Here is a 27,614-nt window from a genome sequence, read left to right as displayed (position 1 = left end):
ATATTCAACCTCATTTGGCTGTTATTTGTTCTTCACCAACTCCTGAGGGAAATGGTAGCCCTCTTTAGCCGTGAATTCTTCACTATATGTATCAGCTAGTTGCCAGTTTGCTTGGTGCTGAGTAAAAGCGATGGAAGCGATGGTAATGGTGAAACTGAACCAGGAAAGTCCAGTTGTGTGCTGAAACAAACAAAGCGAGCAGTACAATGTAGCTGTAAGATAAATCACTACGTCTTATACTGGAATCAAAAGCATCTTTGGATGTATAGATGGACATATGTATCCCAAAGGAGACAATCATAATCTGGATGCACCACTGTTGGATCCACATCGACATTTTAAATAATAGTTACTGCTCCCTTTCTCCTTTAAATCATCCTAACCGACACAATACTGCTTTAACGTAGTTCCATAGAAGGAGAGCTTGGTGTTTTCAGGCTCACATGTTAACATGCAGTTCTCTCATTGTTTCCATATTTACTCTTTTTGAGCACGTTCAAATCTGCCTCCAAGCAAAAACCTAAAACAAAATATGTTCTTCATACTGTACTGTTGTGTAAGACCTACTGAAAATAATCACAAGATTTAATTAATCATACAAAACAAGTTTTTCATCATCTGCTTGCTCTCGTGGTCGTGGTTTATTTCGTGCTGCACTGAGAATTCAGTGCAGGGCCAGGACGCGTAGGAGCCATTATGGGTTTTAAATCCTCCTGTAATCATGTCAACAAAGGCGACGTGACTGCACAGAGTCTGCATCCAATCTCTCTGAGATTATTATTATTGCAGTGCGATCAAAAACATTTGAGAGCATGGCTGCTTTCTCATCCCTCGTCTGTACTCACCCCTCCGTTTTCTGAGCACGATGCCTTGCCGTTGGACAGGATTCTCCATCAAAATTTTTCATCAACCATTTCTGTGACATTAAATTGCTATTAGTAAAGTACTTTAGCCGTTCTGTTAATCAGCTGCCAAGTAATAGTAGCAGCCATCTGAAACTAAAAAGGTTTAGCTCTGAGAGAGAGAGATGGGCTTATTTGACACTTTTAAGTAAATTACTCTTAACTGGATTTGCTATTACTGTCATCCTACACTTTTATATCCCTCTGTTTAATTGGTGGTTGCTGTGGTGAAGCAGCTTGCAGTTTTTATTCAGCCCCAATGTAGTTATATAATGATTTATTCTAATTCTAATTATTTAAAGTCTTCTCATAACATATTGTGTCTGAATAAGTTGTTCAAAGAAAACAAGTTGTTGTGCAAAATGGAAACATTCTAACTGACACTTGAATCCAATTAGTGAAGTTTTCTCTATAGGACCAAACAAAGTCTATTAGCACAAATAATGGATATCAAGGTCAAACAGAGAGTGAACCCTGCAGAGCTGGGCTGACGTCTCCATCAGCTCACTTTAAAAAAGCACCGGATGTGTCTGAAGTCTCCCGTTAGGCCTTTTGTTCTATCCAGGGCTTGCAGGTACAACTTGCCAGACTCTCGGCTGTCTTGTTGAATGCGCAGTGAGGAGGACCTTGATCAATTAGGGCGGCAGAATTAGTCCCAGTGGGAGCTCTGATGGGGACGTAATCAATGGTATTCAAATCAACATCGCCCACACTACAGCAAGCGAGGCGCTTTCTTGACATTGCATTAGCTATTCCCCGTTATGTGAACAAACGGCTGGGATAACGTCTGGAGCTGCTTCTTCTCACGTCACTCTCTTTTGAGACGAGCCTTCACTGTCTTTTAAATGAAGCAGTGTGGGTGGGGAGCTACACCCGACCTCACACCCTCACGTCACAGCAGAAACACACAGGAGCCCTGAGGCCCTGTTAAATTGGCACCAACGTGCATGGATAGCACCTTCAGAGCCTAACCTGAGGGGGGATTAATCCTTCACTCAACTTAAGGAAGACTTAGCATTTGACCTGCTTATTGCACCATCCATTTAAACTATTGCTTTCAAGCATTTATTCCACAGCTGCAAACTAAGACCAATGTCAGCACGGTTTCAAAACGAGCAACTGTTCATCTGAACTGCAGCTAAACTGATGCCGTTATCTGAAAATCTGCCACTTCTGTAGAACTAAAGACACCGCGCAGTCACAAAAGTAAGTCATGTGTTTTCAGTTATTAATAAAAATATTAATTACAGCCACTTTAAATCTCAGTTAAACTACTTAACATGTGCAGCACATTTAAAGGTCACATGCAGTATCTTCTAATAGCGGTTCAGGCTAAATCAAAGGTTTCAAACTATCACAAGTGTTCAGTGGAAAATACAGGGCCTGTAACTTAAGAATGAAGTTGACCATGATTCAAGATAAAATGTGATAAGCGCTTGTTATAACCCCTGTATTTTCAACAGATGTAAGAACATGAAAACCAAAGTGACTAACACTGTTACTAGAAAGGCACACAGGCAGCTGAAAACTTTCAAATGGTCGGCTTAGTGGAAATGCATAATTTTCCAGACCATTTAAAACTACAAATGTGGAGGATTATGAATCATCTGGAATGAGTGAACTCTCTCAGCTCCAACTTGTATAATTATTCGTTTGACTACAAAAAGCCATTTGACTGAAATAACCTTAATAACGACTCACCGTGTTCATATAGTATACTCCTCCACTATTCCTCCTCCACAGCTGATTTTCTAAAAGCAAGTTTTTTTTGTCGACCAGGAACAGACCCCATGGAGGTAAATGGAGTCTGGTGGGAGTTCCGAGTTGAGCCCTCAACAGCAAAGGCAATTATAGCAAGCTTTTCAAACTAATGGATTCCACCGATGGCTCAGCTGCTCCTTTCCCGAATCACAACTACATTCTCACCTTCCACGATCTGTGACACCCTGGAACAGTGCTCACCACAAGCTGGCTGACCTCAGACAATTGTTGCAATTAAAAACCCAGCACTTTGATAATGTGTGCTGTGCTGTTTCACTGTCTTGAACTAATGTATAAAGGCATAAGGCTCTTAGCGTTGATTATGTGAGTGGAATCTCAAATACAGCAGTTTTTTTTTTTTATCTTTACAGCAGAACTGGCCTTTTAAGTAATTTAAGCAAATCAAATATTGAAATTGCTTGTAGCACAGACTTTGATTTAAGTGAAAAACACAACATTTCATTCATCTTTAAATGGCCTCAGAACAACACACCTCTAATCAAATAAAATTATTTCTTCTGACTTACTTTCATCAGAACCCACGTTCTCCTCCACGTTTTTGATGTAATCATCCTGGAAAGGAAAAAAAAAAGAAATATACCTGTATATATATATGCATAAATGGATTTAATAACAACAACACAGTGCACTAAGTATGGACCAGCTGAGATGCTGAATGATTTTTCATTAAGCATAAAAGAATAATTCATGGGAGCATAAATAATGAGGGACAGACATGCAAAACGATACAGAAACGCTCCCACCCGCCAAGAATGATGGTATAAATGTGAGTGTGGTTTTAGCAATTTAAATACGTTCAGCTCTTATGTTGAATAGATGGGCTTTATGAGGGAGTAAGTGGGCTAAAGGCAAATTAGCATAAAAGCTCCAAACTTTAAATAAATTAATTTAATTTCTGCAACAATCTTTATTCACTGCATACTGAAGGTTCAGTAGATTGAGTTATCTTTATTTTGGTTTTTTTAATTGAGATCTTTTTTTTTTAAAATGTAATTTAAATGTCACCAAGTGCCTACACAACCACTAAATAATTAATTATAAATGACGAATATCAATATTTTATCACTCAGGCATGTCACTGTTCACTCTTTCAGCAGCTCTTTTGCTGATGATATTCAACTACACTTTCTTATAAACATTTAAACGACTGAATCAGTGCCTCAACAAGTGTCCTTTCTAATCAACTAAACCGGTGTAGGTTTAATTTGTATCTCTTTTAGATTTACGTTCTTCTTTTCTCTTTCTGTTGTCATGTTCTTACTATTTTTACCTGCTCTTATTCTTGTGGTGCTATAATGTATCATTTTAATTTCCCACCAACAGAGTTCAGCAAAGTTGTTTTGTCAGCTGCCAAATTGAAACAAAGCTAATACCTTTTTAAAATATAACATTCTCATTAGCTTCTTCTCCCTAAAAAAATTGAATATAATATTTTTAACAAACGCTGCATAAAGTCTGTGTCTACTGCTACAGCAGATCTGGTGCATTTCAAAGCTTCTGTCAGTGAGAAGCCTAAAATAACCTGTCTAGACCCTACAGGAGATTTAAAGTTTTAAGTTGAGGTGATAATTTTTACACTTTGGTTGGCAGCCAGGCCTGCTGTTTCCCTGTTTCCATTGTTTAGGCTAAGTTAACCTAATCTGGACCTAAATGCCTACTGCTCCCTTTATCAGTTGAGAAAACTGTCCTGTTTCATAAGTTGAGATTGTATTGTCCCATGAACTGTAAAAATCAATCATGTTAACTTATTAACAAGTATCAAACCCTTTGAAGCACTTTGTGTTGGCATTTGTGAAGATCCCTTCACAAATGCCATCAGATAGATTTTTCTTATTAATATTGTGGTTGTAGCTGCAGATACTAAAATTAGCCAACGTCTCATAAAAAGACTTGGACTATCTTATCCTGCACAGTTGCAGAGGGAATATTTGCAAACTAACTCAGGTTTTCAGATTGTGTCCCTGGTGGTGCTTTGCTGGAATCATAATAAAAATTTAGCATCCCCCTGCTGTATCCATTCTGACCCATTTCTCTCTGTGTCAGGACAGAGAGGATCAACTTTAAAGTGGTTACTACTCGGCACGAGGCCCAGAGAGGACCCCGAGGATCAGGTCTGTTCGGTTTAGCTCGGTCTTATTCTGCTCCGGGGACGAGAAGCCTGAGCTCTCAAGTCACGCTGAACAAGTTTAGCCGAAGGGATCTTAAAATTGTGTGCAGAGGATGAAGAGTTGGAGAGCTCTTGTGTTTTGGTTTTTACGCAGTGCACTAGAGGCGAGTCTAAAAAGAAGGATAAATATACAGTTTATAAACCAAGTTACATGTTCTTTATTTATTATTTATAGTTATTTTCTAAGAGGCTGCAGTTTGCACTCGGCTGTACCTGATGTTACGCTCTACAGGTCACTCTTTTTGTTTTCCCCTTGCATTCATTCACAGCCACCTGCACCTTACGGTGCTGAGTGGCAGTGAAAGAGAAATTTCCACTGTGGTATTACGTTGTACTTTATTGCTTTAGCAGGTGACTCCTAAAACCTGAAAGACACCAGGGGGAAAAAAGACAGCAAAAGAGACACTAACCTCAACTTCCTGTGGCAATGACAAGCAGCAGTGGGGGGAAAGAGAAAGAGAGCCATTGTTAGAGATTAAAAAAAATACTTACCAGTTTTTATTTTTGCTTCAGTTCAGCAGGCAAACAGCGGGACGGTTTATTACAGTCGTGTCGGCAGTAAAACAGTCAGCTCTTAATGCACGCTGATTGCAAATACATGACTTAGTCTCACTCCTCTCGGGGGACAACATAAGACATTCACAGAGGATTATGAGCGCCTATTAACCGAGGATGATCAGCTGCCACTTCTATGAGCTGGCAGGGGTACCGACCACTGAGGGCTCATTCTCTGGCTGTGTTTACAAGCGTCTGCCAAACGCCAGCCTCCTGCCAGTTCAGAAGTTGTGGATAAGCCATGACATACTGCACCAGCCTCGGAAAAATACAAGCAAATTCGTGGGAATCTGCAGTCAACGGGAAGATGTGATTTAGATGTTTTTTATAGTTGCAGCAGATACATAGAGCACATTTACTAAGCGTAGCGTTGACAACACAGACAGATATAGCTCCTGTAAAGTACAACCTTGAGTTAAAAGGGGGGGTGACTGCTTTCCTTTTATTACGTTTCACCGTTTTGGCTTCGGTCCAAGGGCATTACACATCAATACCCACCACAGCCTCTCCCTGTGTGTTTCATCATTCAATGCTCCAGTGTGTTTGAAAGAAATATAGCACTGCATATTTTTTTCCAGCAACTCAACCCAGTAAATAAACCTAATTCTTGCGCACACACGCACACACACACTCATACCTGCCTACTTAGTGCTGTGACAGAATCTTAAATATATTGCTATGAACAATTTATAAGCCACACAAGGACAAGCCAAAAAGCCATTGCAGGACTTTAAAAGACTACAGCAAGAATCACCGAGCTGCAGCAGGACTTTGGATTTCACCTCACAGACTATATCTTAGAGATAAATATTTTCCCAGTTGCAGTGAAACCGTACATGGGGCTACATATATCAGAGGCAATATCACTGTTTGTAATCTTAGGAAAAGCTTCGAGATTGCCTGGATTTCTCTGATGAGTTTGCATCTTAAAGGTTACTTTCAGAGTGGCACTGATGTATGAAGAGAGACAAAATATTCCTTAAATAAGGCACATAGTTACACTGCACGTACAATGCCACAAAACACCCTCATAACCAAAGATACAACAATTGTTGCATGTAGCACATTGTATGTAACGATTATGTAATTAATTATTCGCATTGCTTCTGCAATTACCCAGCTCACAGTGCTGCAGGGACCAACGGGAGCTGTACAGCATGTCCTAAAGGCTGGAGAGCTTATCTTCTCCCAGCAGCAGTGTGACAGCAAGGACACCAGGCTGAGGCTGCATTTAGTCCTTCACCAAGGTTGAGAGCTAATGCTGTCCCACTGAGTCCCGGCCAGGCTGCTGCTACAGCTCACAACAAGCCCAGACAAGAGGGATGAAGAGAGGGAGGAGGGGAAAGATCGGGGAGCAAGGGAGTATAATATTCATGGTGGAGGTCCCCTGAGTTATGTGATTCATATCAGACACACCACCTCTTTTGCCATTTGTCAACAAGGCTGTAATGCAGCCGGTGTAAAACAGGGCCTGGAGGCTAATGGAGCTTGACTATCCAGATGCTGTGACTGCTCCTCCTGGACCGCTTCACTGGCATTAGCCTGACAGCATTTGGCCACAAGCCCGACTACGTTGCTCCGAGTTAACGTCTACTTCACCTCGACCGAGAGAACACAAATATCACCGATAGCCTGAACCACCGAACCCCAACGTCACCAACTGCAGCCCACATGCACACACCCATTCTGAGCTGTGTTGCTACAAATCCCAGCTCTCAGTGACAACCACAGGGGTGAGCCGAACTTTTCACTCTTAAACCAGTGAACTGCATGTTGCTTTCTTAGCTCCTATGTATGTAGGTGAGGTGCTTATAGCAGTGATACTGAAAATCCAGGTTTGATATTAGCCTATGCTCATATTAGGCTGTAGCCAAAGGAAATTTTCCTAAAGCTTACTCCACTTTCTCCGTTTTTCACTGGCATCCACAACAGCCTGAACTTATAGACACCATTAAAAATACTTTGATCAATGACAGCATCCTCCCATTATGACTGTGGTTATGTTGTGGAAATTATTCTAGCTGCAAAGTACCTTTGCTGGTATAGAAATGTTAATTTTCCAACCTTTCTTCTATAGGCCTGATGGAGGTGCACTGATGTGGGTATCTGAGTGCTGAATCATACTGACACTTTAAAGAAACCTATTAAAATATTACATTAAAGCTGCAATAGGCAATGTATGGGAACCAAGTTGTATCATGTGACTTGAAATCAACTTACAAGGGACATCAAATACTAACACTGTGTTATGTGGCATCTCTTAGATGTGTGCAATGTACCCTTTCGTGTCTGCATATGGTTTGGCCTCCTCTGATTAGTTAGGGGCAAACCTCACCTCAAAAAACATTAGAAGGTACCATCTATCGAAAAACTCATAAATATACTATTTTTTTAAAGAGCAAAGTCCCTAAATCATCAAACAAATGAAAAATAGAGCATAAGATGGGCTTGATTCTCAATCTCACTTTAATTTCAAAGCACACAGAGTCTTTTCTCCTCAGTGAAACCAGTAAAAATGTAGTTTCATATCAAACAATATATTTAGGGTAATTTCCCTTATTTCTAAAATTCTGCAAACATGAGAGCAAAACACTGACATCTCTGGTTTAGATACCGATAACAGCGTTTCTAGCAGAGCTAAGGTTTTTTTCTGTACACACTACAACATCAAAACGGTGGTCTCCGATTTACACACTACGTGGGCCGGTTGGGAAAAACTCTGGTTTTTCCAACTGGGATTTTCCAAAAATCCCAGTTTCAGTCTGGACAAGTGCAGTTACAGATTTATCCGGCTAAACGCAGATGTGGGCTCATTCTGATTCCACCAGCAGGACTTGAAGTGGAAGATCTTGGTGTCATTGTGTCCCCAGAAAATTGAAGGAATGACTGAAAAACAAAAAAAAAACTCACTAACCTGCAAAAATTGGATCATTTTATTGCTTCTTTCTTTCACACACTAGCACACTAGCTAAAACTGCCCCATCGTCAGACAAGAACACTGAGCAAACCACAGATTTTGATTAAAAACATTTAAGTCTGAGATTTCTGCATTAAACATATATGGCATCCAGCTGTTGGTTATGGAAAATAAACTAGCATGGACAGCAATAGACAACTGAAACACCTGTGCTTAGCTTAATTGAATGCTTATGGGAAACTCCCACATCAGGTCCTAACTGTGTCCTGTTTTCAATGTTGGCAGTGGATGTAATATCTAAGGAATCATTGAATATAAATGCAACTTCTAAAGATGCTGAGCTTGGTGTAAAACATGCATCATAACTGAAATGAATCAATTCTGTTTGGGAACATTGTTTTCATCCACGCATTTCCTGTGTGCCCTACTGAATGCTATAGGAGCTGAACACAGAATGCAAAATAAAAGGAACTTTTCTGTTCCCGTGAACAGAATGAGTGGAACCTTCAACAAACACTACAAACTTGCTAAAACTTGCAGAAGCATCATGAAAATTGTACAAGCAAGAAGTGCCAAGGCAAAAAGTTTTGCTGAAACAACAAAGATTTTTGGAAGGTGTGAAGTGTGAGAAACTCCCTGCAGACAGCCAAACAGCAAAGCAAACAGGCTGAGAAAATCATGGGATTTATTCTGATGGGTCACCAACTGCTCTGCTCATTTGAAAACATCTCACTTCCAACCATTGGTACACGCCACTAAACTTACATTGCTTCTATGAAATTGGATTGGATTTAACATTTGTTAGTTTGACATCTTGAAATACTGTGTAGGCATCACATTTGGAAACTACGGCTCATGAAAATGAGGGCGGCATGAGTATTAGCAGATACTGTGCAATTTGTATATGAAAAACTTTTATTTACATGTTTACTGCTTAAGTGTTGGAACTCAAGTGAAATTCGTATACACGTAAGTAGTTATGAAGAAACAATCTATCTCAAAAGAGATCATTCCCCCACAAAAAAACAAACAAGCGAAAATGTCAAAGAGAAGCTTTTGGGCTTCGAGTGTTCAAACTGTGAGCTCCTGGAGTGTGACCTCACTTCAGCTCGCTGGAGAAGTGCTCACAGAGTAAAAGAAATGTCACAGAGAAAATCTGCATCTCCTCGCCCTGCTGCAATGATCCATCACGTGCATGCAGCCTGCGCGCTCCATCACTGTAGCTCATCTGTCCCTGTAATGTGACAGGGCTGGCACGGTCTGGGTGCTAAAGAACACTTACACACACACCTCTTCCTGTGACTCCCCTGCTTCAAAGGAACTGACATTTCCTCTACTGTAAATATGAAGGTGTACATTAAGCACTGGAAATAGGGGCCAAGGGTATGTTTTCCCTGTTTCAAGCCTTTATCAGCGTAACTAAAACCTCTGATTAAAATGATATATTTCAATTGTGAAACCCATAGAAAAACAAAAGTGTAAAATTGAGTGTATTTAGCAAAATGTAAATGAAATTTAACGTACATTTTTGTTATTAGGCAAAATAAATTGGGCAAAGATTGGTGTCCAAATGTTTATGGCCTATTTGACACAAACATTTTGAATCCAATGCAGACGCACCCACATTTGAATTTCACACACCAATTTTGAGTGAGCCTGCAAAATTTGATTTAGCTTTTATTTGGCCCTTTAGTGGCCCACTGATCACGACAGTCCTTTATTCAAAGCCCTAATGTTTTCATTTGATATTCTTTAAAACCTACAGCTGTCAGTCAGCATGTTTATCCATCACTGTGTTTGTTTGTATACAGATGCACACACATTTCAAGAGTTGTAGTGTGTACTTCACCCTCCACAATATTCCGTATTGATATTCGGAAGGCGGTATTTGGAGTGAAGACATCACTAAAGCAGCGGGATATGAATTAGAGGTTAAATGATGATCTGGATATTTTGAATTTCCTCCACTTGTCATTTATCTGGCTTCATGAAGTCATATACTCTGGCGGTGAATGGATAAACACAGGCTGATGGATGGACTGGTGATTCAGGTCATGTCTAATGAATGGAGACCTGAAATTCTTTCCTCAGCTGATTGCTCTGCTCTGGTCCAGGGCTGTGTCATCCTATCAGATCACTGAGGTGTGTCTGCCTCTCTGAATGCTAGGACATCGTCAGCTCATCATTCCCCGGCCGTCATTTACACAGTAATGTCTGATTAATGTAGCTGGATTAGCTGTGTCTTCCTGCCGGTTTTACATCGCTGCAAAAGGGCACCCAGGCGGAGGCTGTCGAGAATCTACATTCCACCCTCTGTCTCTCTGTAGTTACTGGAGAGCAGCAGGAGTCTATCTCGCCTTTGCCGTGTCATTATGGCACCCCAATTCAGCATGCTGGGGCCTGAGCGGTGAAGGTAATGTCTTGCTCAGTTTTGTACCCCGCTGTCTTTGAAAATGATGTAGAAATGGGGAGAGACACTAATGGTACAGACCCACCACAGATTGAACCACTTAGAAATGCATTAGAGTGTTCCAAAATGATGCCACTCTAAACCCACTGGCTTCAGAGTGGCAAAACATTGCATTTACACTTGAACATGAGGGAGAAAAACAGCTGAGGGCATATTTTCACATCTCCTTTGATTTCACATACTAACTCATGCGGTTCCTACACTTGTACAAAGAAACAATTCCTCTGTTTACTGTTATTGAACTATAACAGGTCTAAGATTCCTCCACCATATGAGCTCTGGCAGATGCTGACATGATCTATAGTTGTAAGATAGCCTGCAGAAGGTTATTACAAACCATAGACAAGAAAAAAGTGCAAAAATTGTGATCACATTCCAAACATAAAATAAAAAACACACACAGAAAAATGGGGGAGTCTTGATTGCAGCAAAACACCAGAGCATTATGGGATTAAGTCACAGCCCAGCAACACAGAGCTGGATCAAATTGATCATCTGAGCCAGTGTGCTCAGGGGCCTGCAGGATGCATATTGTTTCACAAGGTAAGATGCCTGCCTGCAATGCAGTACAGTACGGAGCACAATCTGCAGCCATCACTGCACACTGAAGGGCACGTCTATGCCTGAGCCATGGAGTAGCCAACTGTCAAGCGTGCATCCATCTGAAACATTTGCACTGCGCTGAAATGCAGAAGCAATCAGGCTAACTGGGGAGTTTAGCTCTTGCCTATGAAAGCAGATAATTTAACAAACTGGCACAGAATTTTTCTGTGAAGTCACAGGCTGGTTTATACAACGTTTACATAAAAGAGATTCTTTTCAACTTGAAACAAGAGCCCAAAAACATTAAGACCTTCTGAAGAAAGGCTTTGTTTGGAGCTGCTGCCATCGGCTACATTTCCACATTTCAAGAAGTTGCATCACAGATAAGCATTTTTATTCTAAGGAGCTCTTTAGTTCTGGTCTCCAAATTACTGATGAACTAGCACATCAGACAGTGGCCGGGCTCGTGTTTCTGTAGCATACTCTATAGCTGAATCTAGACATTGCATGTTCTGGGAGATGCAGTAATTGGAGAGGAAGAGGATGACATGCATGGAGAAAAAAATGGATTCTGTTGGACTCCGCTGCTGAGCCAAGCAGAACCGTGGAACGGCAGAGTCTCTGCAGCATCTCATCGCTGCCTCCCCCCCCATTTGCAAAACAAAGAAGCAGAGAGAAAAGTGGTGAGCCTTCAGGTTGAGCTCCACACAGATGCCCCAGGGAGTTTGCAGCTTATCCATGGCTTTCTTTACTGTTGTGAGCCATGTTGTTTCTGCACACAATATTAACAGAAGAAACCCATAATGAAACAAATTGAAGCGTGTGGCCACACAAAAAGAGAAAACTCCTGATGCCAGGGTGCTTTTCTCACGTTGTAGAAGCTAGATTCATCTGTATTGATCTGCAAGCACAACAACTTATCAGCACACATAAATAGAAGAACGAGCGTAATTCTTGTTTGGATGTATTAAATATTAAATGTGATGGAGGCTAAGAAAAACACATTCCACTCCAATCAACGGTCTTTGTTTCCTTGGAGTAAAAAAGGAGTCTTGCAGGTTTTCCTAACCAAAAAACTAGCTATCTTCATGAATAGGTTAGTAGATTGTGGCAACTGATTTGGAGATTTTCGAGGATTAAACACAGATTTGAGGCTATGCTGATGCCCAAACGGCTGTTGCTGGGTGTTCTAGGTAAAAAGAAAAAAAAATCTGATAATGTAAAAATAATGGCTCGACAAACTACAGAGAGGTTTGTTTTTACACAAACTGCTGAAAAATTGTGTGAATTGTTGTGAACAGCAGTCCAACTACTTAAGCATCGGCAGTGCACCATCATTCTTTTTGTCCCCTTCTTTTTGGAGATGTTCACATTTTTCAAAAGCTTATCCTTCTGTTTAAATTAATTAGGCTCCAATGAGAAGTCTACTGAAGCTGCGGAGCTCTTTTGCAACTGTCAGACACATGAGTTTAGGAAGCAGCACGGTTAAGAGAAGATAATGATGATACCATCCCTGTTGAAATGCCGCAGGGATCTGCATGAACGAGCTCACAGGGGTAGCGAAGTTAAATATGCTAGCTGGCTGATTATGTTTAATTCCCTCCGTCTGCCGTGGCAATGGGAACAAATTGGGTTGTTGTGGCCGCTGATAATGCTAATCTCCCGCAGTGACAGCGGGATATTACAGTAAAACAGGGAGCACACATTGAGATGTCATGTTAGGTCTTTAGGAAGGACTACATCACGCATAAATGAGATTCTGTCGTCTTCTTTCAACTGAGGAAAAAGCTATTAGCGCTTTAGCTGTGCGCCCCATCCTTGCTATACGATTTGCTTGATTAAGGTCATTTCAATATGACTTTGTAGTGTGTTTCTATTACCCTGCCAACTCGACAAATTAACGGTCTGTCTCTCTACCACACACGCAAACAAACCCAGTATATCCACCACAGATCACACATACAATATACAGTGTGTAGACCCACAGGATCACAGCCCCACACGAAGCATGTCCTTGACACCTCACACTTGTCCTATTACAGAGAGGAGCTCTCCCTTCTCCTCCACGTGCAGCTGTGGGACAGTCGGCCCAGAGACAAGCAGGGGCTCATCTTGTCCGATGTTAAAATCAAACATGGAGGAGACAGTAAAATGGGCTGATTTTCCTCAGGCAAGAGCGTGTCCTCGAAGTTTTTGTAGTGGTCTGGCCTAATTGTACAGCACATGCCCTGCTGTTTCAACATTGAATGATTTGTGGCCCAGAGCAAAGAATCTATCAATGCCAGGTTGAACCTGAGCACCTTGCATTATCACACCTATTGTTACTGAACAGAAATGATAAGGCTGTGTTTGCTCAGGCCGTGTGTTTAGTGTAGCTTGGGCTTATACCATTCATAACAATAATGGGGCCCCAAACACACATCTATCACCTGAGGCAGACCTGAATATATTCAGGACAGCACTTTTCTGCAACTGCAGTGCATTTCCACCTAACTCACATTTGCACAGCCACTGTATGTTTGTAGGTTTCTTTCCAGGTTTAAAAATTTCCATACAAATAACAGGTCTTGTGACCACGCCCGTGCTTCCAGCAGGGTAAAGTGAAGTTTGTGCCTCATGTCTGTGGGCGACAGCAGTAAAGGTCATTGCAGCTAAACAGACGGGAAAGTGTTTGTTACGTGTTTGTTGTTGAGAGGTATTTCCAGGGGACTATGAATACATGTGGATTTTGTAGGTCAGTAAGTATTTAATGTATATTATATTTGACCCACCAGTAAAACAGGATTCCAAGAGTCTCAGTCAGTTTCAATGAATCTAAATCTTGCCAGGGTCTCCTAGAAGGGCTTATTTTTTATTTTTTTAATTACATGGGTGCTAATTGTTTGAAAGATGATATTATACAGAGCCTGTACCACTCATAACAGTACTGTATTTTACAAATGATGTGTTACTGTAATTTGAATATTCAACACTGTCATCACCTTTTTTGGACAGCCTTATATTTTAGATTTTATTTGTTCTGCATATTTTATCCCTGTTTTTTTTTATTATTTGTAGACAGCTGTGAGCCAGTTGGTAGGTCCAGCATTTCATCTTCACGGAATTATTCTCAACATCCACCAGATGTATTGCCATGAACGTTTATTCCCATGAGGGTGAAGCCATTTCAGTGATGCCTGAAATTTTCTTCTAGCTCTACCATGAGGTGGAAATTTGTGGGTGTAAGTGAAATGTCTTGGCAAACATTAAATGGACTGTCATCGGATCAATGTATTTTACTTTGAAACAAATCTATAGAAGTTAAAGAGGCTTCTGTAAACAATATAATCCCAATATTGTATCAGTTTTTATTATCAACTCATAGTAAGTGTTGATATCAGTTTGTTTGTTAATCCATCATTGATCGAGTCTGGGGAGTGCCACCATGCCAGCCATGAATGAAGTCCAGCACACAAGCTGAGTGGCAGCGTTTATCGCTCTGCCTGCAGCAAAGCATAGAGGAGCTTTACCAGCACAGAGACAACTCTCAGGCAGATGCCATTATAAATAATGCATGAACAATAGAACCAGAAGAAGAACCTTGGAACAGCTAATTATTCAGCCTGACATTTCGGCAACTCACAGTGAAGTTAACAGCTGAGAAAGATAGAATTCGGGCCGTCATTATTGTTGTGTGTGTGTTTTGATACACATTGATGCAGCAGGCGCAGCAACGCTCCATTATGAAAACACATTAATCTACATGTACAGTCCTATCACAACACATAGCCTCCTCGTACTGAGCCACGGTGGAAAGAGGGAGGAGATTTTATACACTGTGGACAATCTGTGGGCTGTGGAACATGGCTTTTCTTAAGAAAAAGCTTCTCTGCTCTTTGAGGGAGCTTCTCTCTGTGTTTCCCTAGCTGTTTTTGCAAAGCATAAATTGTCATCCGGCGTGGAGAGTTCCACTGAAGCAACAACACAAAACAGCCTCTGCACTGAATTAAGAGTCACCCACGCTTGTGTTAGGAAGCCAAGAGAATCCCCTTTTCTTCTCCGTTTCCACTGTGAATCGTATCTGAGCAGTCCAAACTCTCACAGCAAATCCCCCTGACATTCACCCCCAGTAAAATACATGCACGATAATGACAAGAAACCAAGAAAGCATCTCTACCACAAGCAGCAGATGGCCAGAGATAGTTGATGTGATAGGCTGATTCACTCACAGAGCAAATATAGAAACTATTAGTTCATCTAATGTTTATGGTTTGTCCTGCCTTAATTTTCAGCCCCAGCACTGCCATTCACTTTTAATCAGAAATAGACCTCATTATCACATTTTCAACAATTGCATACCATCCTCTCACTCTAATTTTTCATATCCGTAATTACACTGGCTGTTAGAGCTGAAGCATAAATCCTGTGGGAAGCTAATAAATGGCTGAGGTTGGCGGCAGGAGCAGAAAAATCCACAGCTGGCGGTATGTCTTTAGGCTACGTCAAAGAGCTCACTGTCACTTAGGATGCAACAGCATCATGTTCACTGCTCATCTGCAGAAAAACAGAGTGAATCCTGGTCTTGCATTTATCAAAGAGCTCTCACAGAGGAGCTGTGTTGATGTAGGATCAGTGGCCGGGCCATCACCGCCATCTCACTATGAGCTGCGTGGATAAATGATGGCTCCGATCCCTGGCTAGGTGAAGCATCTGGTTGCTTATTAAAACTGAATTTACTCATCCAACCTGCTTTCTGTCCTTATTTATGTGTTGCAATACGAAGTGCTTGAATGTCAATGTGGACTGAATTGAGTGCTGACTTTAGAGAAAAGGTGAAAAATTCAGATTTGGTGGGGTTTTTTTCAGTTCTTTATTATTATTATATAGACTGCGCTGGGTAACAAGCACTTTAAGTTGTCACCTTGCTATCCAGGAACTTAGGGCCTTCTGTAATTGAACTCAGACACAGTTTGCAGCAAACAGCTCCATGAGGCTCTACAAGTGGACACTGTGTGCTTTATGGCATATGCCTCATTAACCATGAGATAGAATGCATGAAACCAGGTACAATTATGTTCATCACAGCATAAACTGTGGGCTTATGACTTACCATGCCTCCTTAAACTGTAATCTAGCACCATCACCACATCAAAACCTTTAGCTCACAACGTGGCCTCACAGAGCTGCTAACATCAAAGCTTTGGTCAAAGCAAGACATTTAAATAAGGCGATTAAAAGCCATTAAAAACATTTTGTTGCAGATTAAACTAATATTTTTTTTCTGGATTCATTAATTAATCACGTATTAATTTGGTTTGTAAAATGGCATTTTACATTTATCAATATGTTCAGATATTAAAAAGACTGAAAAGCAGAAAATCCTCCCAATTAACTGATTAACAACAATATTGCTTGATTGCTTTTCCATTAATTGCATTATTCAACAAATTTTAAAATTTTAAATTAATCAAGAAAATATTGTAAAGGAAAAGAATCAATAGTTTCAGTCTGAAGACATGCATAGCTTAATGATGTCACATTTATTTTCTTTGTCAATTTACTCAGACTCTGAATATTGAGTATGTAGATTTGAGCTCCCTGCGAGGCTTGTGTAAACGCAACGTTATCTAATTATTGCATTTTTCACTGTCCTAAATCGAATGAAACTGTAAGCAGCAATAAGGCCAATGGTTATTCATACTTTGCCTCACTGTGTGCTAATCTTAACATCCAAAGGACCCGAGGAGCCATTTACCTGAAAAAGATGTAGCAATTTTCCCTCATTAAAAATGTAGCTGGCAGTAGAGCAGGTGCAAACCTTAAACAGCCCTCTGTGCTTGACTGAAAGGCTGCACAGCTCCTTAATGAGCTCCCTCTTTTCACTGCAGAGAGAAGGGAGAATCTGGCCGTGAATGAACAACACAGTAATGTCCACACGAGCGGTGGCCTGAGCTTCCACTGAACACATCCACCCAAACACACCAGAATTTAAAGCGCAACTTGTGTTGGGCCTAAAAAAAAAATAAAAAAAAAAGATCATGCAGCTAAAGAAGAATTATTTAACTGATTATCCGATTTCGGGAAGTTGCGAGCTTATTGCAGCTAATCTTAATTTGCAGCACGTGTAACCCATTGGCATGCTTTGTGTCAATAGAGTCTGTGCCTGGGCTCCACATTAGAGATTTGATGTCTTGACATTTGCAGTGGGTGATGAATATAGCTTCAACAGTGATGCCAGTCATAATGGAGGTTGTATAACATCCTGCTACCTGCTGTGAATTATTCCAACACCTCCTGCCTCTGCAGCTGTTGGTCTTATTGTTCTTACTTTTACTGGTTCCTCAATATATCTCCATGCCAGATAATCACATGTACACTGGTCTAATCACTGCTTTTCTTAAGCCTGCATGGTTATTTCCCTCTAGTTTTATTTAGATGTATAAATGTTCCTACTTGTTTTTTTCGCACCACCTGTTTGCCAAGACAGCTAGTAAACAAATGCCACCCCGTCATATTAAAGATGGTGTATCTCACTGCAGAGAACGGTCCTATCTGGGTAAAACCAAGCTACTGTATCTCCCCTGTCTGCCTCCATACACATGTGCTGTGGTTCATCGTCTCTCGGATTTACATGCGCGATAAAGCAAGGCCACAAACCTTTCCCATGGTGGCAAACTCAAATTTAAGCATTTTGATTGTCAAATCAAATCAATGTAAAACTACAAGGTGTTGTTTATACATGTCTGCTTGGGATCTGCGTGGATCAAACAAACGAGATACAACATTTTAATTTGCGAGCTTTAGTGACGCTGGTATGTGTATTATTTGTGATAAGTGTATCATTCTGTATTAATCTTCTCCCAGCTCTTTTGCAAAAAAGGAAAAAAACTTCTATCCTTAAGTGGTTTATTTAAATAAAGGCTGTATTTCTCGTTCCTAGACTGGACAGAGGAAGGTAATGTCTCAAAGCTGCATGGTCATTATCAGAATGAACACATATCAACATGATGATATTATGGCTGACTAATCAGCCATTTCCTTCTTATGAGATGTGAATGTGATTATGATGATAATTATGATCATGAGATGTGAATAAATGTTATATAACATTAGCTATCTTGATTGTTCTACTGTGCCTCACTCCAAATAAACCAGCATGCTGGAATTGCTGCACTTTCATTATGCATTTACTCGAATGCTAAACCTTTGAGGAAAACTTGACGACCATTACACACATTTTAACACACACACAGTGCTTGTTGAAAGTTGCCCCTCTCTAACTGTGACCTTTTCATGTTTTATAGTTTTACTAAATTGAATCACAGCAGATTAATTAGACTTTAATGAACCTAATTAAGAGATTTGTTTACACATGGACAATTAAGTGACTTTCTCTAATTATCAGATACAGAAACACTTACTGAATCCACTGTGATTCAAAGTTGTAAAACAATAGGGAAAATAAGGAAAAAGTCATAGAGAAATAGAACAATGGGTAGCAGATTAATCGAAATGTAGCATCAATTAAGTTATTTCTTAATTAAAAGCCCCAAGAATCTCAAATGTTGCAATGTTCTCAGTTTTGCAATGTTCTCATTAAACACCTTTTGGTTTCAGGATGTCACCAAGGACATTGTGATGGGCATTGTTCATAATTGTGAGATATATACATTTAATTAAAACCCAATTATGAAAATCATTAGCTGCAACTCTACAGGCAGAGCATTTTCTCTAACATTATATAATCTTCATGGCTTTAAATCGGCTGTGGGCCCCTAGTTTCAGCACCACCTTTTAAGGCACTAATGACAGCACTTATGCCACTTAGCTGTCATCAAGATGTTTTGGTTTTATTTCTGGTTTGTTTTAATCATGTAATGTAAGGTACAGGTTTCCTCTGAGATTAACATCTGTCAAATCTAGACTCCAGATCAGATGCAGCTTGGGGTCTTAAACCCCATGGGTTACCATGCCCCGTGTGACTGGCCAGCTCGATATCACAAATTTGCAATTCAATTCAAAATTCTCCAATAAACTTTCTGTGCCTTCAGGGGCTCCAGGACTGTTGGACAAACCATGCATGCCAAACAAGCACGGTCAAAGGCAATAAAACTGGCCGACAGTGATAAGACTATCTGTGTGAGGCGATATTTCTCCGTTATTAGATCAAACGACTGTCCGGTTGTCAAGGTAGAGGCTTGGATCTGAGCGTTGCTAACCGACTCCTCCTCAGAGATGTCTAGCATCCTGATTCACACCGTGTCTTGTGTCTTCTGGCACCAGGGAGCCGTCAACACTGTACTCGAATGGCACACCCAGCATCACAGCCTCCTGAACGCTTAACATGGTCTCACATCCCCTGTTGGTCTGTGACCCCGTTTTTATCAGTCAGGCTGGACTAAATGTTAGAAACACATCTCATATAACCCCATTAAATTCAGCAGCAACTGGAGCATCCAAAATGATATCAAAGTTGGATCAGCACCTGTCTAGAAGAGATTAAAACCTTCATGAAGGTAGAATTTATTGCAGTATTGTATTACAACAGTGCATTCATTCTAGCTCTGATAAACTGGAAACTGACTATATATTATTGCTCATATGTCTTTTCTTATGTTGGCTTATTTGTGGTTTGTGTGCCCTGATTTTTTTTAGGCTACAACCAGCTACAGTTAATACACTCGTCTAGACTTGCCTGAGCTAAGGTATTGGAATTGGTATTGAAAGGGTGAAAGTTACATACTCATCTTTATTGTCCCCAAGGAGTAATTTATCTTGCAGACAGGTAAAACTCCAAACTCACACAGACTCAATATGAAAAAACATTGCACAGAGCCACACATAAAACAATATACATCCAGCAAGATCATCCCCAGGTATTACACATCAACGGTATGTGGAGGAAGATTGATGATCAGCTGACTCATCCTGAGCATTTAAGAGAATTTCTCATGTTGCTGGATCTGAATTGGAGCTTACCTATTCTGTTTACACTCACACAGTTTTCCCTTTAATATCTTTGTTTCTATCAGGACATTGTGGGCATTGTTGCACAGTAACAAGCACGGGCTATTTTAATGGCAATGTTGGATTTATTGGATTTTGGACACTGGGTAATTAGATCTGTGGATTATGCAAAACAAACGGTCTAAATGGCTGCTCAGATAAATGTACTGAAAGTTATTTTGCTCATACATTTGTAGAAGGCTTTTATTTTTATATCACTTACATGCCCCCTCGACTGGTTGTTTAAACTTCATAAAAAGATATTTCCTATTGCAATTACATTTAATTCAAACTAAATATTGTAGAGGAATTCCAATCCAAAACCCAAAGATAAAGTACGTATGACAAATAAAATCAGCAAATGATCACATTTGAGAAGCTTAAAGAAAAGAACTGTTAGAAAAATAGGTGTTGATTAATTTTCTGTCTACTAGCTAAATACAACATGAACAATTTTAGGTGAGAGACTCTTACAGTTTGTGTTTGGATGGATATATTTTCTGTCTCTAATCATAATCTCCATATCAGGGACTGAACAGAAAATTAAAAAAACAAAATTGTCTCTTTACAGCCTGGAAAATCAGCCTGGCCAACAAACCCACGTGAGATTAAAACATCTTGCTCCTTAAATATTTGTAGATTGTTGGGTGGCTTTTCAGTCCGCAGCCTCATACCTGTGCGAGCCCTGCATTTTGCTGTATGTGCAATATGGCAGATCAATAGATATCGATCAGTGAATAGAGACACTGTTCCCATAAGGAGCTTGGAAATGGCTCGTAAGACCTGAGCCAATGTCGTAAATTTCCTTTGAGTTGTATTTTATTGGAGCCAATAAGAAGGTCCATGGATAAAAGTGTCCGTTTAACCCTAAATAAAACGCATTACAATAGTCTGTCAGACGAGTCTTGGATTGTCGGTGAGTGAAATGTGAGCAAATAAGGCGCCATGGCAAACAAACTAAGTAACAAACAAAATGAATTTATGAAATTTCATAAAGGCACGGCCGCGCGCGCATGCACGCACGTGCATAAATTCAGACCTGAAATCTTAAAGCACATTCTCACGTGTAATACCTCCGTGTTTTGAAGTATTTCTTTTGAGCAGAGTGACAGTCAAGCGTTCGCAAAATCACACGAGAACTCAACCGGCGTTGTCCCCACGGGGGCAGCGTCTCAAACACCGGCGCGCACGAGACAAAAACACGACAACGCGCTTGCAATTACAGCAAACACACAACTCACGTCTCTGAAGCGGTTCCAGTGTTTGATCTTACGGCTGTACTGCGAGATGGTTGACAGCCATTGCTCATCTTCCATGAAATTCCCGGCTTTTGCTGCCTCTTTCCCACTTTTCACGTCCACCTGGCGCGAGAGCCCCACCAGCAGGAACAGGCAGGCGGCAGTTCTCACCAACACCATATTTGCTCGGGTAGTTTGGTCTGGGATGTATCCTGCGGCTGCTGCGGCTGTGGCTGTTATCCTCCAGCCAAGGATCCACACACAAGACTGCAACTGCTGCTTCAACGCACTGAATGGAAATGAGAGAGAGAGAGAGAGAGAGAGAGGGAGGGAGGGAGAGAGAGGGAGGGAGAGAGTTAAAGGAGATTTAATCTTTATTTCTGCACACTTACATGCATTATTTTAGCTTCTTTTTCTGATATTCACACTGCAAATTAATTATACAAGTGGAACTGATGTTTAGTGTCCTATTGATGATGATCAATCAGATTGATTTTATTAGTTTTATTTATTTATTTATTTTGCATCGTGCTAAAATAAATTTGATTCTGTCTGTTGTTTTGCAAGCCAGACTCACTGAATCCAGCTGTAATAGAATTAGTAAAATGAATGACTCCATTTAACAATGAAGTTGGGAGAAATGTAAGGGAAATTGTGGTAATTGAGCTTATACAATAAGGCAGTGCCAAACTGGACTCTGTAGACCTGCTGAGGGGGTCACTCAAAAGACTCCCACATGGCTTCAGAGCAAATGAGGTTTAATTTAGCTTAAAATGAGCTCAGTTTCCTTCTTGATGTGTTCATTAGCAGCACCGGGAAAGAATGTGAAAGTGACTCCGTTTCTGTACAGCATTAGAGTAATAAAACCCATTTAAAGCAGTTTGAGAGTTTTAACAACATAATACTACCTCAAGTTGCAGGGCTGCACAGGAGCCAGATGTGGAGTGGAACAGTCAATTGCTAAACTCAGTTTTTTTTTTATCCATATTTTTATTTCAGGTTCCAAAGCATTTAAACAACTCGCAGTAAACTTATCTAAAAACTGCAGTAATGATCATAATGATAATGATTACGACTAAACTGAGACCCTGTCTGGCACCACTCTGCAGATACACTAACACCTTATTAAAGACACAACTTAATTCTTTCTGAAAAGTGTTGAATTAAAGGCTGCTGACAATCATGGCCTGAATCCAATTATTGGTAACCCTTGGTGAGAAGTAAATCAAAATGTGACAGTCTATCATTTTAAATTAGTATCAGAGGTGTCTTCAATCTGGTAATAAATGATTAAAAAATTCCTCATTGTATTAGTGGGCAGTAGTTTGAGAGCATTCTAAAGAGTTTTGCCAAGCAAAGGCCAGCAAACAACTTGATGTTGCTGTCTGCACAGCTGCTTACATTAGGAAGTTTGAAGTCCAAGTGACTGTATGTGGCATGAGTCGAAAAATGAGCACGGTAATTTTGAACAGAAGAAGAGGAAATGAAAACTTCCAAACATGCTTTAAAAATGAAGTCCAAGACTAGAGACCAACGTCTAGTAGGTAAAGACACAGCATCCCCACAGTGACACACAGACACGGGGTGTTTTGCATCCTGGCAGCTCACAGTGGATCCAGATTACCAATTTTGCAGTGTCAGAGAGCTCTGAGTCACAGGCCCACAACAGATTACAGGGTTTTTGTCCCTATGGATTTATCACAAACGTGAAACCATTTCGACTGCTAAATTTGATTAAAGAGGTGATTATTTATAACCAAATAATTTTATACTTGACTTCTTTTCAAACCTTTTTTTATAGCTTCAGCATTAGATCACATGGAAAACTCTGGATGGCTCATATCTTGTTCATCGTGAAAATCCGCAGAACATACTGTAAGCCTGTTTGACACTGGAACCTTGAGATCTCGACTTGAAACAATCTTGCACTGATTTTGAACAACTGTCGGCTGTAAAGACGGACTGCAGGATATGTTCTTTTTTTCCTTCAACAATTTCTGATTTGCGGATTTTTGCTGTACCTGCAAATCATTGTAAGTCTACCCACGTTATTCCTGCTGCTCCCTAAACTCTTCATGCCCTCTCCTCCTCGCCTCCTCCATTCTCTAGTTCATCCCCATGGTGATAGACATAATCCAGCGCCCTGCTCAGATTCATTTGAGTTTAAGGTTACCAATATTGGCCAAGGCTTAGCAGCCAAGGCCAGGATCACATTCCTGTGATGGCTGCTTAGCTAGCCAAAATAACTGACTCTGAACAATCTCTGACTGCAAAATAGTGGATGTGGCAGATGCAGGCTTTTCTTATTGTGCAGAGCTTCAGATTTGGGAGGCGACAGCAGCAAGAGAAGTGTCCTGCAGAGTCAGCCAGCTGTGCACACCTGCAGCACGAGGAAGTAGAAAGGATTTGTGTTAATCAAAATGTCGTCATTAGTTGTGTCATAATCAAGATGGTATCACAGTTGAATTAGGCCACTCAGAGGCATAGATTATAGACTGTGTTCTGATTTGCATCACAGGCTTTTAAAGATTGTTTGCAGGCTGAGATGTTATTGGAAATGCTCTCTCTGGACCGTGACAAGGGCGGGGGGGGTCTCCTGAGGAAACCCTGCATGTGCAAGAAGAGCAACAGCAGATGAAAAACATGTTGATGAGAGGCCTTGAGTTGTTCACTTCACGTGTTAAGTTTTTGGGATGAGAAGACTCAAAGGGCCTATTTTTTTTCCCAATCGCACAGCGCTCTTAGGACCTCGCCTCTTCTGCGCCGTCAGTGAGAAGTATCAGCACAAACAGCTAGTAATCACAGCAAACTATTTACAGTACAGGGAAAAATCATTTTCTAGCACGTTTTGGCTTCACTGGCCAGATTTGAATCTCAGGAATCAACGTTTAAGTTTAATGATTTTGGCCGTAATATCGCTCCTTCATCTTTTTTAATACAGCAATACCAACTTTAGATCACTCTCTAAATGCTCATTTTGCATTTTATCCGCTTACTGCCAATCCCCTGACAGTTGGATTAACTTTTCAATTTACTCAGTGACTATTTGTGCCTCTCAGTTATGCCGACAGTGTTGGCCAACCTCAAAATCCACGAAACTAACCCCCATTTGAACACAGTGTTACAGTCCTTCTGTTGTCCTTCTATGGTTGAAAGTCGTCAAATGCTAAAACACTAATTCTGCATTTGTTCCACTGATGAGATGCCCAAACCGAGCACAGCGGTATAGACACATTTAAACTAAGTTGTTAACATAGACAGAAAATACCAGGTGCAGAGTTTCCGTTTAAATCAGCTTCTATCAAAGGATATGAGTGGGTTTTTTGGCTATGAATGCAAAACAACCTGTACAGATACAGACAAAACTAGGTCACTTGGGGAATGACAAACCCATGGTGGGATTGTTGTCCTTATCTCCCTTTGTCTTTCTGTAATCCTTTTTAAATCTTTTGATGGGATGTTATTGTGTTTTTTTTTTAAGAAACTCTTTTGTGTTTTCTCACATTGTTTTCTTTAATATACCCATTTATTGTGGTGCTCCGATGGGAATGTTCATTCACCATTTGTACATGTACTTCTAACATTTTGTTTTGTTATTTTGTTGTATTCCTCTTTTGTTTTGTAAGGGCTCTTTCTCAGCTGCCTTGTTTTTATTGTACCACCATTGACCCCAGCTCACAGAAAGTTGATCATGTGGAAAAATCACACAAGTTGTTCTCCCAAAGAATGATTGACCTCAGATGGCCTTAAAGGTGACTTCACCAATTTTAAACTTGCTTTCTATGGCCTTAGTTCACGTTGTTATTGTACATAAATGCTTTTAAACTTTGCTGACATCCCTATATTAAAATATTTTTCTGCTTCATCCTCCTGATGACATAACTTGGAGGAGTTATTCATCATTAGGAGTTCAGATGATGTCACCTGGAGGAGCTATGTAAAAGCAGGTTGACCGTGATTACAAGTCTGAGCAACACCATGACATAATCTGACCTGAAGGTTCATCCCAGTGATGTCATCTGGAGACATTTTTCAGCTAGAAGAGATATTTTTATATAGTGAAGTGGGTGTAACGGCATTTAGGTACATGTACCACCCAAACTAGAACCAAAAGAAACACGTTTTAAATCAATGAAGGTGTCCTTTATTCTAAATGCTCTAAAAAAAAAAAAAGACAGTTTATCCATAGAAAGAGTTGAAGCTTTTCGAAGAAGGAAGCTGATATGCAGGGCTGATAAACTGTTACCAGAAATGTTTAGTTGAAGTTATTGATGCCAAGGAGGGTCGCACCACTTACTGAAGGCAGAGACTCACATACCTTTACATACACACATACCACACACTAATATTAATCCCTTTATCTAGTTTTAAGACTTGGGTGAAAATTCAATTATGTTCTAGGTCATATTTCTGCAGCAAGACAAAACTCTAGACATTTCAAGCACTACTTTATTTTGAACACAGAAGAGCTCCACACAACTTGTGTACCATCTTCTTTTAATCAGAGTTACACTTTGGAAGAGTGCCTCTAATTGTAAAACGGATTAACTGATGCCATCAGCTCCTCCTGTTCCTCTCTAGGTGTTGATAAAACATATCTATCCTGTTCACCAAACATAATCACTGAACAGCATAGAAGAAAGCTTGCTGCATGCAGCTAGATTAGAAGACTTGCTTATCTATAAATATTTGCTGTCTTACAAACAGCTTGTTCGGCCCAACAGGAGCTTGGCTGCTTACTGTCGCTGTATATATCCACACATGATGTAACAACTCCCTTTGCAGTTCCCAGAACGGAAGGGTAGATGTGTTACATATTTATAAATGGGAATTTTAAACAGAACGTTAAAGCCTAGCACCTCTTGTAAAGAAGAGGGTAAATACAACCTAAATACAAAATGTACAACTACAATTGACTGAAGTCCAATTACGGTCACATGAGATGAAAAGATCTTCTTTGTGAGCCTGCCACACTGAGCACTTTTCATTCTTCTGCCATGTTCACCGATGACCTGCAACACATAATCAGTGATCAATACTTGTACTTTAAAGCACAAATGGGGCTGAAATTGTTGAAGTTACTTATTTTGTGATTTGCTACACTTCGCTGTTCATTAAATGTCAGAAGATATTGACAAGTGCCCATTACAACCTGACCAATAGTCCCTAACCTGGAGATATTTAATTTTACAAAAAAAACAAAAACAAATAAATAATGCAGTTGAGCATTTAGCTTTATAAATGATCAATTATCCAAATCATTGTTGACTTGTGATGATTCTCTCACTACTGGATCACCCTGAAGATACAGACAATCAGTACAAGCATGAAGCAAGCTTAACTTAGCACAGCCTATATATGCACATTTTTATTAAGTCAGGACAGTCACAAACTATTGAAACGGGGCGGCTATAGCTCAGTTGGTAAAGGCAGTTGCTTACGAACCACAGGGTGAGTGGTTCGATCCCCGGCCCTAGCTAAATGTCGAAGTGTCCCTGGGCAAGACCCTGAACCCCTAACAGCCCATTCCCCCTCCCCAGCGATGCAGTGCCGGTCCAAGCCCGGTAGAAATTGGGGAGCGTCAGGAAGGGCATCCGGCGTAAAAACTGTGCCAAATCAACATGCGGACAATGATCCGCTGTGGCGACCCCGAACTCACGGGATAAGCCGAAAGGAGAGTAGTAGTAGTCACAAACTATTGAAACAATACAACTGATAGAGCTATTAAAACCTTGTTTTTATGTTCAGTATACTGTGCTGCATCACATCATATACTGTATACAGTTTGTACTAATCTTTGACACATATAAAAAAAAAAAACAGGAGGGTTCAATATTTTTAACAGTACTGTGTATGTATAAATATGTTGGTATCTAAAGTACATTCTGCACACAGGCAGGCTTACACATGTATAATTACAGATTATATACGGTGGGGAGGACACGGAGCTTAATGAAACTATTATTTTGTCAGTCATTAATTTATTGGTTATGTGCAAATGAAAATGTGGATTACATGACTAATAAAAGTCATGTAGCCACTAGAGATATGTTTG

The 27,614-nt window shown here is 40.3% G+C and overlaps 1 protein-coding gene across 4 annotated transcripts in view; it reads right to left on the bottom strand.

Annotated features, from left to right (window-relative positions):
* The window catches only part of ascc1 (activating signal cointegrator 1 complex subunit 1), a 53,608-nt gene that overhangs the window by 15,097 nt on the left and 10,897 nt on the right, over positions 1-27,614 (bottom strand). For 2 of the 4 annotated variants that reach the window (XM_067487471.1, XM_067487472.1), the window contains exons 3-4: positions 21,563-21,848; positions 3,191-3,236 (exon numbers count right to left, since the gene is read on the bottom strand). In XM_067487471.1, coding sequence (XP_067343572.1) covers positions 3,191-3,236; positions 21,563-21,848 — 332 coding nt within the window. Of the gene's footprint in view, positions 1-3,190; positions 3,237-21,562; positions 21,849-25,990; positions 26,572-27,614 lie in introns of those variants that run through there. The other 2 variants (XM_067487474.1, XM_067487473.1) reach the window with 2 other exon arrangements.

This window comes from Channa argus, chromosome 20 (genome assembly GCF_033026475.1).
Source record: "Channa argus isolate prfri chromosome 20, Channa argus male v1.0, whole genome shotgun sequence".
In the NCBI taxonomy this organism is placed as follows: domain Eukaryota; kingdom Metazoa; phylum Chordata; class Actinopteri; order Anabantiformes; family Channidae; genus Channa; species Channa argus.
This window is presented reverse-complemented; position numbering and strand designations above follow the sequence as displayed.